Consider the following 15195-nt stretch of genomic DNA (forward strand, 5'->3'; position numbering starts at 1 on the left):
GTCCTAGAACACCTTGTTCATCCATCACTCGCCTCCCTTCCATCCTGAGACCCCACATCTTGCCACATGACTGTCTTATGTACCCCTAAAAGCCCTCCTGGGAGGTCGCTCCTCTTCCACCGGCCATACCACCAGGGTAGAAGGAACCAAAGGAAAAAACCAGATACAGTGCCTGCCAGCCAGTTCAGAATGGCCACCCACAGGCTCTGCAGAGGGAGCGGACTGCTGGTCTCCTGGCTCACTTTGGGGCTTTTTTAAAAAAATGCAAACGTCTTTGATAGAACACTTTCCCAGGCTGATGGGAATTGGGAACGTCCTCTAATGGACACTCCTGATCAGCAATCTGGCCACAATGCCCTGACAGCTCCGTCCACTGGGCTAGCTCCGGCAGGGCCATGTGTGCTGCGAGCTCTCTGGGTGGACTGGGGCCACCCTTCTTTGAGACCAATTTCCCCCCGCCACTCCCTTCCCAGGGTGTTGTCTATGCAGATAGTGCCATGGATCTTGGAGACTGCCCAGCAATTACAGTGCAGTAGGGGTACGAGGTGGCATTCTGGGGGGGCAAGCAGACATCAGGAGGGGACATGGGCACACTAGGTGGGGAAGGAGCATGGGCACACTAGACGGGGAGGGGGTGCAGGCACACCCAGAAGGGAGTGTAGGCACATGTGGGGAGGGGGGCACACATGGGGGAGCAATGTGGGGAGGGGGCACACATGCAGAGGGGACAAACGTGGGGGGCACATGTGGGGAGGGGCCACACATGGGGAGGGGGCACACACGAGGGGTTACGTGGGGGGTACATGTGGGGAGGGGGCACATGTGGGGAGGAGGGCACACACAGGGGGCACATGTGGGAGGTGGCACACACGAGGGGGTACATGTGGGGGCACACATGGGGAGGGGGCACACATGGGGAGGGGGCACACGTGGGGGGGCACATGTGGGGAGGGATGCAGGCACATGCAGGGATGGTAGTATGTGCTGCAAACTAACTGGTCACTTCCTGTCCTGGTCCCTTAAGCCCTCCCATCCGGGGCAGCCCCACTGGGTAAGCTCTGAGGGCTGGGGTCTCCCTCTGGGAATAACACCAAAATAGCGGAAGAGAGAAAAGAGAATGGGAACTTCTGGAGTGGGGGTCTCCAAGAAGGCCAGCCACACCGGTGTGGACTGTGGCCAGTCATGGATGTGGGCTGGACTCTGTGGAGCCAGCAGGGTAGTGGGGACCCCTGAAGATGGTCCTGGTGGGGCATCTTGAGCAGACAGTACCTGCTAAAGGCTTTTGAGAACCTCGTGCCAGGGGGTCTACCAGGCACCTCCAGCTGCAGCTAGCTAGGCTTCACAGTCGGCCTCCAGCCTGATCCACACCTGGAGGTGACCTGGGTGAATCTCCAGGGCCTTCCTGGGTCTCCAGCCCCTGAGGTCCACGCTGAGCTCTCCTCGGCACCACCTGTAGGGCACCACCTTGGGGCACCACCTGTAGGGCACCAGCTGTTGCCACTCTCTCAGACTTGGGAATGCTGGGGAACGGCTGCTACCAAGGGCCACCTCTTGTGGAGCCTCCAGCCACACTGTGGGGGTGCTTCTCAGGCTTCAGGGGTTTCCTCCAACAAGCCAGTTTCCTGTTTTCTCAAGAAAGCACACAGCCAAGGTTCTGAAAAGCTCATTAAGACGCCTCCAGGGCATCTAGGACACTGTGTGTGTGGGGTGGGTCTGCGGACACTAGCAGCAGGGTGCAGACAAAGAGAGCAGCAGCGGAAGTGGTTCCTGTTGCCTGAGCCTCACGGAGGAAGGGGCCCCTCGGTCTGCTCACCCCCATTGGCTCTTGAGAGGCAGCCAGGACGGAAGCCAGGCCTGCCTTCCAGTCCCTGCTGCTTCTCTGCAGTTGAGAGAAAAGGTGTTTAGGGGCAGCTGGGAGCCCCAGTGAGCAGCTTCTGGCTCCACCCTGGTCAGGAGGCCCCCCAGCAGGGCAACCTTGGCCAGCCTGGCCAGGGCCAGTACGGACACATCAGTTCAGAGGGATGCAGAGTCCCCCACCTGGTCAAGCTCTCCTCAGGCAGGACTGTGTGGAGAGCACCCTTCTCTTATGGGGGAAGGTCCCTTGACTCCTGACCCCAAGTGACCTTGCTCCAATGAGACCATGTTCGCTCTGGAATCTCCTTGCCCAGAATTGGCTGGTGGCGCAGAGTGGACCTAGAGCCATCAATGACCCAGACATCACCCAAGGTCAGTGGGTCCCACCAGGAGTGAGCCCTTCAACAACCCTGACTCTGGGAGCAGCCCTGCGTACTGTCCACCTTTAAACCCAATAGGGCTGGACTGTCCCCTACTGAGGGGGCGACTGGGCAATGCTCCCACAGTCCTTCCACAAGTAGCTAGCTGAGGCCGAGGCATGGCAGGAGTAGCCAGGAGCAAGCATGGACACCAGCCGAGACCCCCAGGGTCTCTATGTGTGCAAGTCTGGGAGGTTGGGGGGAAGAGCCACACAGCCCCTTCTGTCCACGGGCGGTCGTGGGCATGATGGGAGCTGCCCTGGCTCCTTGAGAGCACTCAGGGCCTTTGGTCATGACCTGCCTGGAGTGGGGCCCACCAGTCGAGGGACCCACCTGACAGCGGCTGAAGACATCCGAGAGGGTGACAAACACATTGAAATGCTTGAGCACAACTTGCACCTGCTCGCGGGCCTTGAGGGAGCAGTCAACTTGGAGGCAGCGCCCGGGCCCCACCTGAGCCCGCAGCTGTGGGGGGAGATGGCACTCAGCTGGGCAGGGGTGCAGACCTGCCTCCCCACTGCCGCCCTCTTGGGGCCTGGGACATGGTGGCTGAGGGGTGGCTGCCCAGTCCCCTGGAAGGCAGGGCTCTGATGGGCTCACCTTGTGGTAGGGCAGCCCTGAAGTCAGGATGATCCTCCCCTCCTGCCTGGCCACCTGCAGGCAGAACAGAACACTCTGGAACAGACACTATGGCCCAACCCAAGCTCCCTCTGTCTCCCAAACCCCAGGCGTGGGACCCTGCAACAGCTCTGGGGTCCAGGAGCACATAGGGAAGTCCACTCTGGCCTCTGAGGGCCTGACCTTTCTCTAGGAGTAGCCTGGCCCCCAGTACAGCCAACAATCTGCAATCAGATAGCACAGCCCTGAGGGCCTGCGCCACTGAGAGAGGGCCAGTGTGGCCAGAACCCTCAGACCCAGAGTAAGCTGCTCAGAACAGCCCGGTTCCAGACGGGCTGAGAGCTGGAACTGATGAGCTACTGAGCTGACTGGAAGGGATTGAATACGGCTTCAGATAGAGGAACAACATGAAACAGGAGCTTGAGACCAGAGTCAAACAAGTGAAAACGGATTGGATGCAGAATGCATGACAGATAATGAATAGGAGATCCTGATGAGTTCAAGGGCAAATGGCTGAGGATTTTCTAAAACCAAAGAAAGATCCAAATTCTCAGATTGGCCTAGTGGTAAGGAGCTGTGCTGTCAGCCTCAAGACATGTGGTTCAAATCCACCAGCTGTTCCCTGGAGAAGGATGGGCAATCTTCTGTGGTGCAATTTGTTGTTGTTAGGTGCCATCAAGTCGAGTACCACAGTGATTCTAAGAACAACAGATCTGAACCCCGTCCTGTCCTGCGCCATCCTCACACTTCCTGACACATTAGAGCCCATCGCGGCAGTCACCATGTCAGTCCACCTGGTTGAGGGTCTTCCTCTCCTTCCCCAACCCTCTACCTTCCCATCACCATGTCTTTCTCCAAGGAATAGCCCCTCCAAAGTATGTGAGGTGAGGTCTTAGCATTCTTGCCTCCAAAGAGCACTCCTGCTGCACTCTCTCCAAGACATATCTGTTAGTTCTCTTGGCTGTCCAAGGGATGTTCAGTGCTCTTCTCCAACAGCACAGCTCAAAGGCATCGATTCTTCTGTTATCATTATTCATTGTCCTGCTCTCAGATACATAGGAAGTGATCAGAAAGACCATGGTCAGATGCACCTCAGTTCTCAAACTGACATCATTACCCCTCAACAATTTGGGGAGGTCGCTAACTGTATACTTTCCAAGTGCAGTATGTCTCCCGATATCATGACTGTTGATACCAAGGGTGTTAATAGTGGATCCAAGTAAGATTAAGTTGTTGACAGTTTGAATCTTTTCTCCATTTATCATGATGTTGCCTATGAGTCTGGTGGTAAGAATCTTTGTTTTCTTGACATTGAGATGTAATACATATTGAAGGCTGCATTCCTGGATCTTCTGCAACAAGTGCTTCAAGTCCTCACTTTCAGCAGCGAGGTTGTGTCATCTGCCTAACGCAGGTCATTGATGAGCCCCCTCCCATCCTGATCCACCCTCTTCCTCAGAGTCCCACTTCTCGGGTAGTAACTCATATAGTTATCTGCCCGTATGATCTCCTGCCTTTAAACCTCCACTGGAGGTTCAGGTATGGGTTCTGACTGGATGGTATACAAGGACCACATCAACAGTAGGTTAAACAGACCCCGCCCCTGCATTCCACAGTGAGGGCCCCTGAGCAGTGCAGAGCCGTCACAGATGGCACCATGGCTGCACAGAGTCCCCTCGTTACACGTATGCAAGGACTCTCCTTGACTGGGAAGCCAAGTAGTTGTGAAAGGATCAGTTGTAGTTATGTGCTGTTAAGTCAGAACTGACCTACAGGAGACGCTCCAGTGGGTTTTCAGAGGCAGTAAGCTGCACAGGAGAACGTCCATCTCTCAGCTGCAGAGCAGCTGGTGGATTCAAACCACATGGCTTCAGGTCGGCAGGGCAGCTCCTTACCACTAGGCCACCAGCATGAAATACCCCTGAATCCCATGACAGCCCCAATTGAATGTAATAATACCTCTGTAATACCTCACTAGAGATAAAAGGGGGGCAATGAACTGAGGGGTGGCAGGTCCAGGGACCCCCAAGACAACCAAGAAATAGTTCCTATGAGTGAATTGTGAATGCTTTTGGACCAGGACCTCTGCACACAGACTCTCCTTGACATCAGAGAACGAGACACGGAGATCTTCAGGGACCACTGGGCTATGAATGCCCTCCACAGCCGACAGAGAGGGCTGCCTTACCTGAGAGCCAGCAGTCTGAATTTGGACTTCTAACCTAAACTGTAAGAATGGATTCTCTGTTCCAGAGGCATGAGAGAATGGAGACATAAGGGAGCTCTGGTGGCCTAGTGGCAAGAATCTGCACTGCAATCCCAAAAGTGCATGGTTTAAATCCACCAGATGCTCTGCTGGAGAAGGAGGGGCAATCTCCTCTTGTTGGATTCAATTTGAAGGCACACACACACAAAATAATAAAATAATTTAAATAAAAGAGAGAGAATGGAGACAGAGACCTGTGCTCTGGGCTGTATGGGCTTCAGGATCCCCACGAAAGAAGACAGGGACCTGTCTGATTGCCAGTGGCCCCATAACAAGACATGGGCAGTGAGAGGAAGAGCTGAGGGCCCCTCTTCCAGGGAAAGCAGTGTGCAGCCATTCTCTCACCCCATCTATGAGGGAGGGTAGGCTGTGGACGTGAGTTTGCTAAAGAGATAGTGACAGGTGGAGTGGGGTGGGCTAAAGAAGAGACAGGACTCTGAACTTGACCTTGAAGCCACATAAATATTTTACAAATAAAATGAAACTTTTAAAAAGGATTGTTAAAAATCAAAAGAGACTGAAACAAAAGGACCACACACAGAGGAAGCACGCTCTGGGACTTGAATCAGCGAGCTGGCCTTAGTCCCCTAAAGCTGCACCCCATCATCACCCAGGACCACCTCAAGCTTGCTCTCATGTTCTGTTCTGTCTTCTATTTCATCATCTCTCCCATTCGTTTTAGCCACACACGTTCAGGAGCAAATGTCAGAGTCTTTCTAACACCTGTTTGATCTTTGTTCCCCCTTCCTTGTTTTTTGTTTTTAAATCTCCCCCTTTTCTTATCTTTTTTAAAGTTTTCCTCCTTTTCTTGTCTTTTCAATGAACTTTGATTTCCTCAAGTGTGATGCTTTGATGCCACTCTGTAACTTTTCTGACCTCAGACAGGATCTACTCAAGGTGATACCTTAACTTGTTTAACTTACTTCACCTTCAACTTGATCTTGCATATGAACAATGAATGGCCTGTTCCATAGTCAGTTCCTAGCCTTGTTTTGGCTGATGACATTGAACTTCTACATCACCTCTTTCTACTGATGCACTCTGTATGTTTCACCTGGGAGGTCTGACGGCCTCATGGATCACTGATGTTTATATTGTTGAGAATGGTGCTCTCCATGACAAAGCTGCTGGTCTTGAAAATTCTTCCATGTACCTATATCATATTCCAGCATAATTGGTATTCCCAAGCCCACATTTCAGCAGCCAATCTTTTTATTGTTTCCATTTTTTGCACTCCAGTTATCAGTAACTACTGATGAATTTTGATTATGTGTTCAATTTCAGACAGGCAGATTCATACAAATTGTTAATTTCTCCATTTTTGGCACTAGTGATTATTTTGTAAGTGTGAATAATAGTCATATTACCAAGTTTTCCTTGTCTGTCTATGGATATTATCCTATCAATGACAGTGTTATACTTCAGGATGTTGTTGTTGTTAAATGCTGCTGAGTCAAGCACGACTCATAGTGACCTTATGAACAAAAGATCTGAACCCTGTGCTATAATTACCATCATTTCTCTAATGTTCATAGACTTTCCAAGGGCATGTTATTTAGGAAGTGGATGTCAGTCCCGCTCCCAAGCCTCTTTTTGACAATGAGTGAGATTTCATCTTTCATTCTTGGCATAGTCGACCATGGTGTTCTTAGGTGCCATCAAGCTGGTAACCCACAGCGACTCTCTGAGCAGCAGATCTGGACCTGCCCTCCCCTCCGCCAACCTCACAGTCTCTGTCGGACTCAAGTCCACTGTGGTAGCCACTGTGTAGGTGCATCTTCCTGAGGGCCCTCCTCCCTTACACTGACTCCCTTCCCAGCACGCTGTCTCTCTCTGAGGACTGGTTCTCCCTGTGGAAGTGCGAAGCACATTCACAATCCTTGACTCTAAGAAGCATGATTTCAGTTTACCGTTTGAGTAGATTACATGATTATCAAGGACCTCTCTAGAGTGTTGGAGAGCTACTATGTTATTTTGGAGACTAAGATATGCCTGATCCAGGCCATGGTATTCTTTCTCAATGATTTGTTACATATCAGAGAGCTGGACCATGAATAAGGATGACAAAAGAACTGATGCCTTTGAGTTGTGATGCTGGAGAAGAGTATTAAACATACCATAGACTGCCAAGAAAACAAACTGGTCTGTCCTGGAGAGGGTGAAACTAGTTGTTCCTTGGAGGCAGGGATTATGAAACTCTGTCTTATATACTTTGGGCATGCAGCCAGGAGGGACCAGTCCTTGGAGAATTATTTCATGCTTGGAAGAGTGGAGAGACACTGTAGGAGAGAGAGTAAGACCCCAGAACAGAGAGACTGACACAATGACTGGGGAAATGGGATTAGGTCTGTTGGAAATGATGAGGTTGGTGTAGGATAGGACAGAGTTCTACTGTTCATAGGCTTGCTGTGAGTTGCAGTTGACTTGATGGCACATAACAGCAAAAATAACATAATTGTCTTACTCAAAATAGCTATTACAAAACAGTATTATAATGAAATATGCAAATACCCAAAGCCAGAGAACCCAAAGGGGAACACATTTGGCATTTCTCAATATGAAAGCACAGAAGGAAAACATTTCAGCTTCAGACTACAGTAATGAAGGGTTTTGTGGGCAAAATAGTGAATGACATTAAAAAGATGGAGATAACATATAAACTCATTGTACCAAAGAAGATGAGTGAAGAACTGATGCTACTGAAAGCAGTCCGATGCACCGAAATCATTAGAGAAGCAAGGTGCCAGGGGCTGAGGAGCTCTGCTGACACAATGTCTAATGGGGAGAGCTGGGCAGTGTCCTCCCATAAAGCCACTTGTCTTCAGGACCCAGTGGAGGGTCAGTATAGAGTGGAATCAGCTCAACAGCAGAGGGTGGGTTACATCAGGGACCGAGTAAGGTGCTTCAGCACACAGCTCAGACACTGTAAGCACTTACTCAACCACAGCAAACACACGGAATCCAGGACTCAGGCTGCCAGCCAGTAGTCTCGTGTTTGTGCCCCTTTCAAAGGAAGGCAATCCAACAGAATGTGGAAGCGTTATACAGATGATACAACCCTGCTTGCTGAAACTGAGGAGGACCTGAAGTGCTTGCTGTAGAGGGTCAAGGACTGCAGCCTTCAGAATGGATTGAGATTCCCACCACTGGGCTGACTGGCAGCATCACGATGGATGATAAAGAGACTGAAATTGTTGACAGCTTCAGCTTGCTTGGCTCCACAATCAACACTCTTCGTATTAGTCAAATTAAAAGATGAATTGCACTGGGAAAGTCTGCTGTCTGAGACCTTGCCAAGGTACTGAGGAACAACAATTTCAGTCTGGAGACTAAAGTGTGCCTGATACAGGCCATGGTCTTTGCTATGCATCAGAGAGCTGGACAATGACTAAGGATGACAGGAGGAGAGTTGATGCCTTCGAGCTGTGGTGCTAGAGAAGAGTATTGAATATACCATGAACTGTTAGGAGAACAAACAAGTTCATTCTGGAGAGGGTGAAGCCAGGCTGCTCCTTGGAGGCAAGGATTCTGAAGCTTTGCCTGACATACTTTGAGCATGTTGCAAGGCGGGACCCGTCACTGTGAGGGATTGTCATGCTTGGGAGGGTGGAGGAACAGCGCAGGAGAGGAAGACCCTCAATGAGATGGATTGATTCTGTCACTGGGTAATGGGGATGGAGGTGTTGGAGACAATAAGATTGGCAAGGAATAGAACAGGATTTAGGGCTGTTGTACATAGGGTTGCTACGAGTCGCAGGCAACTTGACAGTACATCACAACAACAACAACTGAACAATACAGCCAGGCCGTTACTGAACATGACATACAGGAAAGTTTTGCAAAAGATAAATTTAAAAATGGCTACAGCCGTACATCGACAGGGAACTGCCAGAAATTCGACTCAAATTCAAAGGAGAGAGTGGTATCAGTCACCGCTATTGTAAAACAAGCATCACTGAAATGTGTCTGCCTGTTTGATTGACTATGTCAACACATTCGACTAGATCATAACAAACTATAGATAACACTGAGAAGAACGAGAATTACAAAACACTATACTGTGCTTATGCAGAACCTTTACGTAGATCAAGAGGCGGCCACTCAGAACAGAAGGAGAAATAATGTGGTTTAAAGTCAGGTAGGATGTGTGTCAGGGTTGTGTTGTTACTACACTAACTCCATCTGTGAGTGGAAAATCCAAGAAGCCGAACTTGATGAAGAAAAACAACGGGATCGGAGGAAGACTCATCAAGAACATTTGATATGAAAGCGGCACGGCTCTGCCTGCTAACAAAGGAAAGAGCTTGAAGCACTGACAGATGAAAATCCAAGTCTGCACAACCCTCGGCATGGATGAATTTCAACATAAAACAGAAATCTGCACAGCTGGAACAACAAACAGGCCGACTGAAGTTGTGAAGGATTTCACTTCACGTGAGCCCACCACCCATGCCATGAAGCAGCAGCAGGAGATAACATGACATTTGGTGTTGGGAAAATCAGCTATAAAAGATCTCTTTAAGGTATTAAAAAGCAAAGATGCCACTCTGAGGACTCATGCGTCCTTGGCCTGAGCCAAGGTATTTTCAGTTGTTTTATTTGCATATGAAAGCAGAATAATGATTAAGAAAAAATTAAAAAATTGATGTATGTGAGTTACCATGTTGGCTAAAAATATTGCATATATCATGGCTGCCGGAAGAAGGGGTAAATGTGTCTGAGGAGCTGTGGGGCCAGTGTGCTCCTTACAGACGACAGGGATTCACTTTCACCTCTCATTCTTTGATCTCAGGACTGGACTGACCCTGGTAGAGGCCAGCATGTTTCATGAAGAGGATACGTCACGGAGAGGAAGAGCCGCCATGAGCTGGAGCAATGAGCTCCAGAGTCGGCACCAACACGGGACCCGCGAAGACGGGGACGATGGGATGAGACCAGGTGCGCTTTGGCCTGGTTTCACAGGAACCACCTTTGTGCATCTAATGACAACACTGGAGCCATCCCCCCTCCCAAGTCACATAGCTGCAAAAGTCAGCAGAAGCACGAGTTCTAACCATGGTGACAGCCCAGGCAGGGCCATCCTGAAGTTCTGGTGTGTGAGCTGCAAGGTAAGGTAGGTGGTGTGAGAGCTGACGTTTTTGACAGAAAGGGGCTTAACTGAAGTTAAGTGAAAAAAACTCTGCATATTAATGAATAATGTATGGCCTCTTTCTAAGTGTCTGCTTTAGCTCTGCCCACGACAAAGGTCTAGAAAGGCAAACAGTCCAGTGGCTCTAAGGACCCATATTGGTCTCCACACGCTGGGGACACCCCAGGCAGACACCGCAGACAGAGAGGCCAGACCTCTCCCATGTGAGGCAGAGGCGCTGGTCCAGGCTCCATGCGTCAGGCTGAGCCTGGATTGCTCGCTCTGTGAATGTCCGAAGGCCTCATTAGGAGCAGTCAGGAGGGCCAGTAAAGAAAGACCATGACAACAGAGCTCTGCTGAGAGGTCAGTCAGGGGGAGGTGGCCTCCAGATGCTGGACAAGGCATGGAACAGCTGTCCTCAGGAGACCTGGGAGGACTCACTCTGGACTGTATTCAGAACCATTTGACAAGAAATCTGTTGTGTTGGCCCTGCACCTTTTAGGATTATGGGGCAGCAGCAGGATGAGGCCTGGTCCAGCTTGCTGCCCCATTTCCTCAACCCTCTGTACAGCTCACTTGCACACAATGACTGTAGGGGAGGCCCACTGACCGCCCCAGGCTGGGATCTCACCACCACACTTACCTCAGCCGCCCTGCGGTGGTCATCACCTGTGCCCAGCACACGCACGTCCACGCCCAGACAGCGCAGGCCTCGGGCCAGCCCTTGCAGCATGTTGTCACACACCACGCGAAAGTCCCTGGCCAGGACCTTGGGAGCCGTTTTCTTGTCCACTGCAGCAGGCACCTGCAAACAGCCTGCCCTTCACTCATCGGTGACCAGGCCTCCAGGTGACCATGGCTGGCCAGCAGGTAGCAGGGCCCCGCTTATTGATGACCCTCTCTGGAAGCAATGGGCAAGCAGAGCTGCACGCCTACCCCACCCATCCCTGATGGTCCCCCAAGGCCTGCACCCACCTGTGGGGGTGGGGCCAGGGCCTCTGGCTGGCCAGAAGGCCTCTGGACCCCTGATCTCATGCTGCCCCTGGCCCCCAGGCTCTTGGCCAGGTTCTCAGACAGGCGAAAGCGGGCAGGGTCTCGGCACAGCGCCCTGTACACCTCCAGCAGGCAGTAGGCATCTGTGGCTGGGGGCAGGGGTCTGCCTCAGCCTCCTTGAAAGGCAAACGGCAGGGGACCCCTGGGCAGGGGCTGGAGGGAGGGCAGTCAGCCCACCAGGGGAGCACTCCAGCTGTCCCAACAAGCGTACCTGCGTAGATCAGCTGCTGCTCTCTCAGTGGCCGCAGATCCCAGTTGGAGAGCTGCTGGGTCTTGTCCAGGGGCTGGCCCAGCACTTGCTGTACTAGGAGGCTCAGGCCCCGCGGTGCTCTTGCTGAGCCCTTGCAGGGGCTACCTGTGTCTGCCCGCATCTGCCAAGACAGTGCCTCGACACTTGATGCTCTTGGCCCAGAGAAGAGAGGCTGCCCGCTGCCTGACATCCTGATGCTGGACAACTCGCTCCTGGTCTCTCCAGGCTCCACCCACTCCTAACCTGGCGCCCGGCCAATCACACAGCTGGTCACCTCAAGAGCCCCCACCCAGGCCCCCTTCCCAATGCTCTGACTCGCCTCTGCTAAGCCCCCGACTTCCCTCCCGATGGTCTTTCGACATCCTTATACCCTTTTGCCCACTGCATCCCTCTGACTTCTTCCAACACCCTCACTCCCACTCTTATCACCAGACTTGGTGCCCCTCCTCTCCTGAGGATCCACACATGCCCCTTCCTGCCTTTCCTCCACCACCTTCCTAGTGCTGCCAGAGACCCCCTCTCTGCCTGCCCCCACGCCCTGCCCACTACAGATGGACTCTGTCCCGCACCCCAGCCCCTAAAGCAGGCCCCGCCCCCTCTAGCTGGGGCCCACCCCCAGCTACCTCACCCCCCCACCCCGTACCTCAATGTCCCCCCATGGGCCCTGCCCACCCCACACCATGCCCCCGCGCCACCCCTCCACCTCCACCTCCACCCTAACTCCTGCTCGTCCCTCCACACCCCCTTCCTCCGAGCTCTGTCCTTCTACGAGCCGCCCTCACACCCCCACCGTCCCACTGACCCGCTGGTGCACTAGCTGGAGGTCCAGGACACCGCGCACTGCCTTGTCCGCATCCGCGAGGGCCGGGCACACAGCTCCCAGGCTCCGCAAGTCCCCTTCCAGTCCATAACCTGTGGACCCCAATGGAGGTGAGGGGCGTGGCTCTCCTGCCCTTGCCCCAGGGCGCACCCAGCACCCTCCGCTTCCCCCAGAGGCAGGCTCACCTAACTTGGTGATGGAGGGGTCTGAGAAGAGCCGGCTCAGGAGCTGCCACAGGGCCTGTTCCCCCTGTCCCCCAGGGGGCTGTGAGAGGCTATGCAGGTCCAGCAGTAACACTCGGCCCTCCAATGCCAACTGCACCAGGGAGGGGCTGGGCCGGGCTGCGCCCTGGAACAGGGGCTTCCACTCCAAGTCCACGCCGACTACGGCACCCGGCTGCGGGCACAGAGTGTGTGTGAGCAGGCACTCTCCCCAGGTCCACCACCACTGCCCACAGACTGCAGGAAGGAGCTACCCTGGGTGCCCCACCCCCGGGGCCGTGGATGCTGAGGGAGGTGTGAGGGGGTGGGCTGCCAGGGGCTCGCCTGCAGGATCTCAGGCTCATGTCTGGTGACGTCCTCCCACGTGGCCAGGAAGTAGATGTCTTCCCTGGTGATAGGCGGCTGGTAGTAATGGCTCCTGTGCTTGCCACGGGGCTCCGTGGGCTTCCCACCAGGCTGGGGCTCCCTAGGGGGGCAGAGATCAGCCACACCAACCAGTGATGGCCACGTGCCCTACAGCACCCACCACACCACCCTGTAACGCCCTCTGCCCTTGAGCACCTAGGGCTCACGCATCCAGGGTGCTCACCTCTCCCGAAGTCTGCTCAGCTCAGTGGCCACCGCGGCTGGCAGCAGTCCCTCAGGCAGTGATAGGTCCTGGGCACACTGGGCAGTCACTGCCACACTGCAGTGTGAGGTCAGCAGCTGGAGCAGCTGGCTTTGCAACCACTCGCTCTGCCCCACAAGGTCCTAGGAAGAGTGAGTGGTCAGCAGGGCCAGACAGGGATGCCCACCTTCGCCTGCCCTGAGGGTTGTGTGGAAAATCCATGGAGGGCCTAAGATAACTCTCGACTTCACAGACCGCCTGACTTCTCCAGACCCAGGCCAAGCCCTCTGAGGGTGCTTCTGTCCTGAGTTCAGCTGTCATTTGACTGACTAGTCCTCTCAGAGGCTGGCTGGGCCACACCGGCTTTTGCTGCCTTACTTGCCTGGTCCTACCTTCTCCTAACCTACATCTAACCTGCACTTCTTGGGGTCTCCTATCTCTGCAGTCTGAACCACTCTGAGAATGTCCCCTGCCCTCTAGCCAGGACATTGCCGCTCCCTCCATGGACTCTGAGACCGCCTCCCCACACCCACTTCCATGGACCCTGAGAACCCTCCCCACGCCCCCCTCTGTGGACCCTGAGAACCCTCCCCACGCCCCCCTCTGTGGACCCTGAGAACCCTCCCCACGCCCCCCTCTGTGGACTCGCTCCCCTTCTACAGGGCTCTGCTCAGGCTGACTTCCATGCTGAGGGTACCCAGCACTCTTGTCCTCAGTGTGAACAGAGACTGTTCTCAGTGACCCCAAGTGACCTTAGGAGAACACATGGCTGTTTGCTTGGGTCCCCAGCCACCCAGCTCAGATCCCGGCCTGCTGTGCAAGGTCACAGGTCAGACCACTGGTGCAGGATGTGAGGAGTCTCTGCCCCCCAGAGCCCTTGCTGCCTGGCAGCCTATACACCACTGCAGCCCCAGCAGCCTCCCTGCTGCCTGCCCTGTGGCGGGAGGTTCCCACGTGGACAATACGTGGAAACTGCTCTGCATTCTTCAGGATGTCCGCTGCCCTTCCGCTTCTCGGCCTTGGCACCCAGGGAGAAGGCCTTTCCGGGCCCTGGCTGGAAAAGGGGCTGTTTCTCTCTGGTGACTCGTGTCCTTGTTATCCCTGGGGGTGGGGATGGCTGGACACCATTTGGGGCCAGTCAGGTCCAAGGACTCTGATGCTTTGCTCTCCTCCCCAAGAGGGAGGCTCAAGCTAATTCCACTGACCACTGCATAGTCCTCAGGGACATTCAGGGTTACTGGGCTCCTAGATGAGGGCCAAAGGACAACTCTGTCCCCACAGATAACACTACCTCTCATTCAGGCTTCAACAGAGAGGTGCAGTCCCCCAGGCTCTTGTCCAGTCTCCTATCCCAGGGAGGGACTCTGATGTCCATACACTGGGGTCTATCATCCAGGGGGTCACCTGCTTCGTTTTGACAGGGCCAAACCGGAGGCAGGCAGGCAGGCACTCACTGCCTCTAGGCTGAAGGACTTTGTGGTCCCGGTCACCCCCCAGTCTGTCCTCAAGCAGCATGTGGCTGCTGTCCTTTCAAAGTTCACTCTGGGCGATTTCTGCTCCAGGGAGGAAAGTGGACATGGAATCTGGAAGGGCTCCTGCTACCTCCCTGGCCCTGTCCTTCCTTCCCCTTCAAACAAGGTAGCCATGCAGTCAAGGGTCTCCAGGACCCCTGAGCCACTGACCACATGGTCTGCTGAGCCTCATGATGGTTTCACTACCTCAAGGAAGGGGCCGGAATGGATGGCCACCAGGTCACCAAGGGCACTCAGAGTAGGGCTGAAACTCGGGAACAGCACTGACCAGATCACTGGACACACCACAGGAGCCCAAGGACCCCTCCTCACTGCGCTGCATTTCTGTGTAAAGCCCAGCAAGGTACCTGGAACTCAAGGGCCTTCATATTTGCTCAAGTGCCTTCTGTTGCCCAGGCAGCACAGTGTCCCCTTTACCTCCAGGGCT

General features: G+C 53.8%; 1 protein-coding gene across 1 annotated transcript in view; it reads right to left on the reverse strand.

The window, feature by feature from the left end:
• The window catches only part of EXD3 (exonuclease 3'-5' domain containing 3), a 55935-nt gene that overhangs the window by 14210 nt on the left and 26530 nt on the right, over nucleotides 1-15195 (reverse strand). The window contains exons 10-18 of the mRNA XM_006900668.1: nucleotides 13219-13379; nucleotides 12954-13095; nucleotides 12594-12804; nucleotides 12391-12500; nucleotides 11550-11709; nucleotides 11255-11427; nucleotides 10929-11090; nucleotides 2874-2927; nucleotides 2607-2738 (exon numbers count right to left, since the gene is read on the reverse strand). Of these exons, the coding sequence (XP_006900730.1) occupies nucleotides 2607-2738; nucleotides 2874-2927; nucleotides 10929-11090; nucleotides 11255-11427; nucleotides 11550-11709; nucleotides 12391-12500; nucleotides 12594-12804; nucleotides 12954-13095; nucleotides 13219-13379 (1305 nt within the window). The remainder of the gene's footprint in view (nucleotides 1-2606; nucleotides 2739-2873; nucleotides 2928-10928; nucleotides 11091-11254; nucleotides 11428-11549; nucleotides 11710-12390; nucleotides 12501-12593; nucleotides 12805-12953; nucleotides 13096-13218; nucleotides 13380-15195) is intronic.

This window comes from Elephantulus edwardii, unplaced genomic scaffold, assembly GCF_000299155.1.
Source record: "Elephantulus edwardii isolate Elephantulus edwardi_28Jun2011 unplaced genomic scaffold, EleEdw1.0 scaffold00289, whole genome shotgun sequence".
In the NCBI taxonomy this organism is placed as follows: Eukaryota; Metazoa; Chordata; class Mammalia; order Macroscelidea; family Macroscelididae; genus Elephantulus; species Elephantulus edwardii.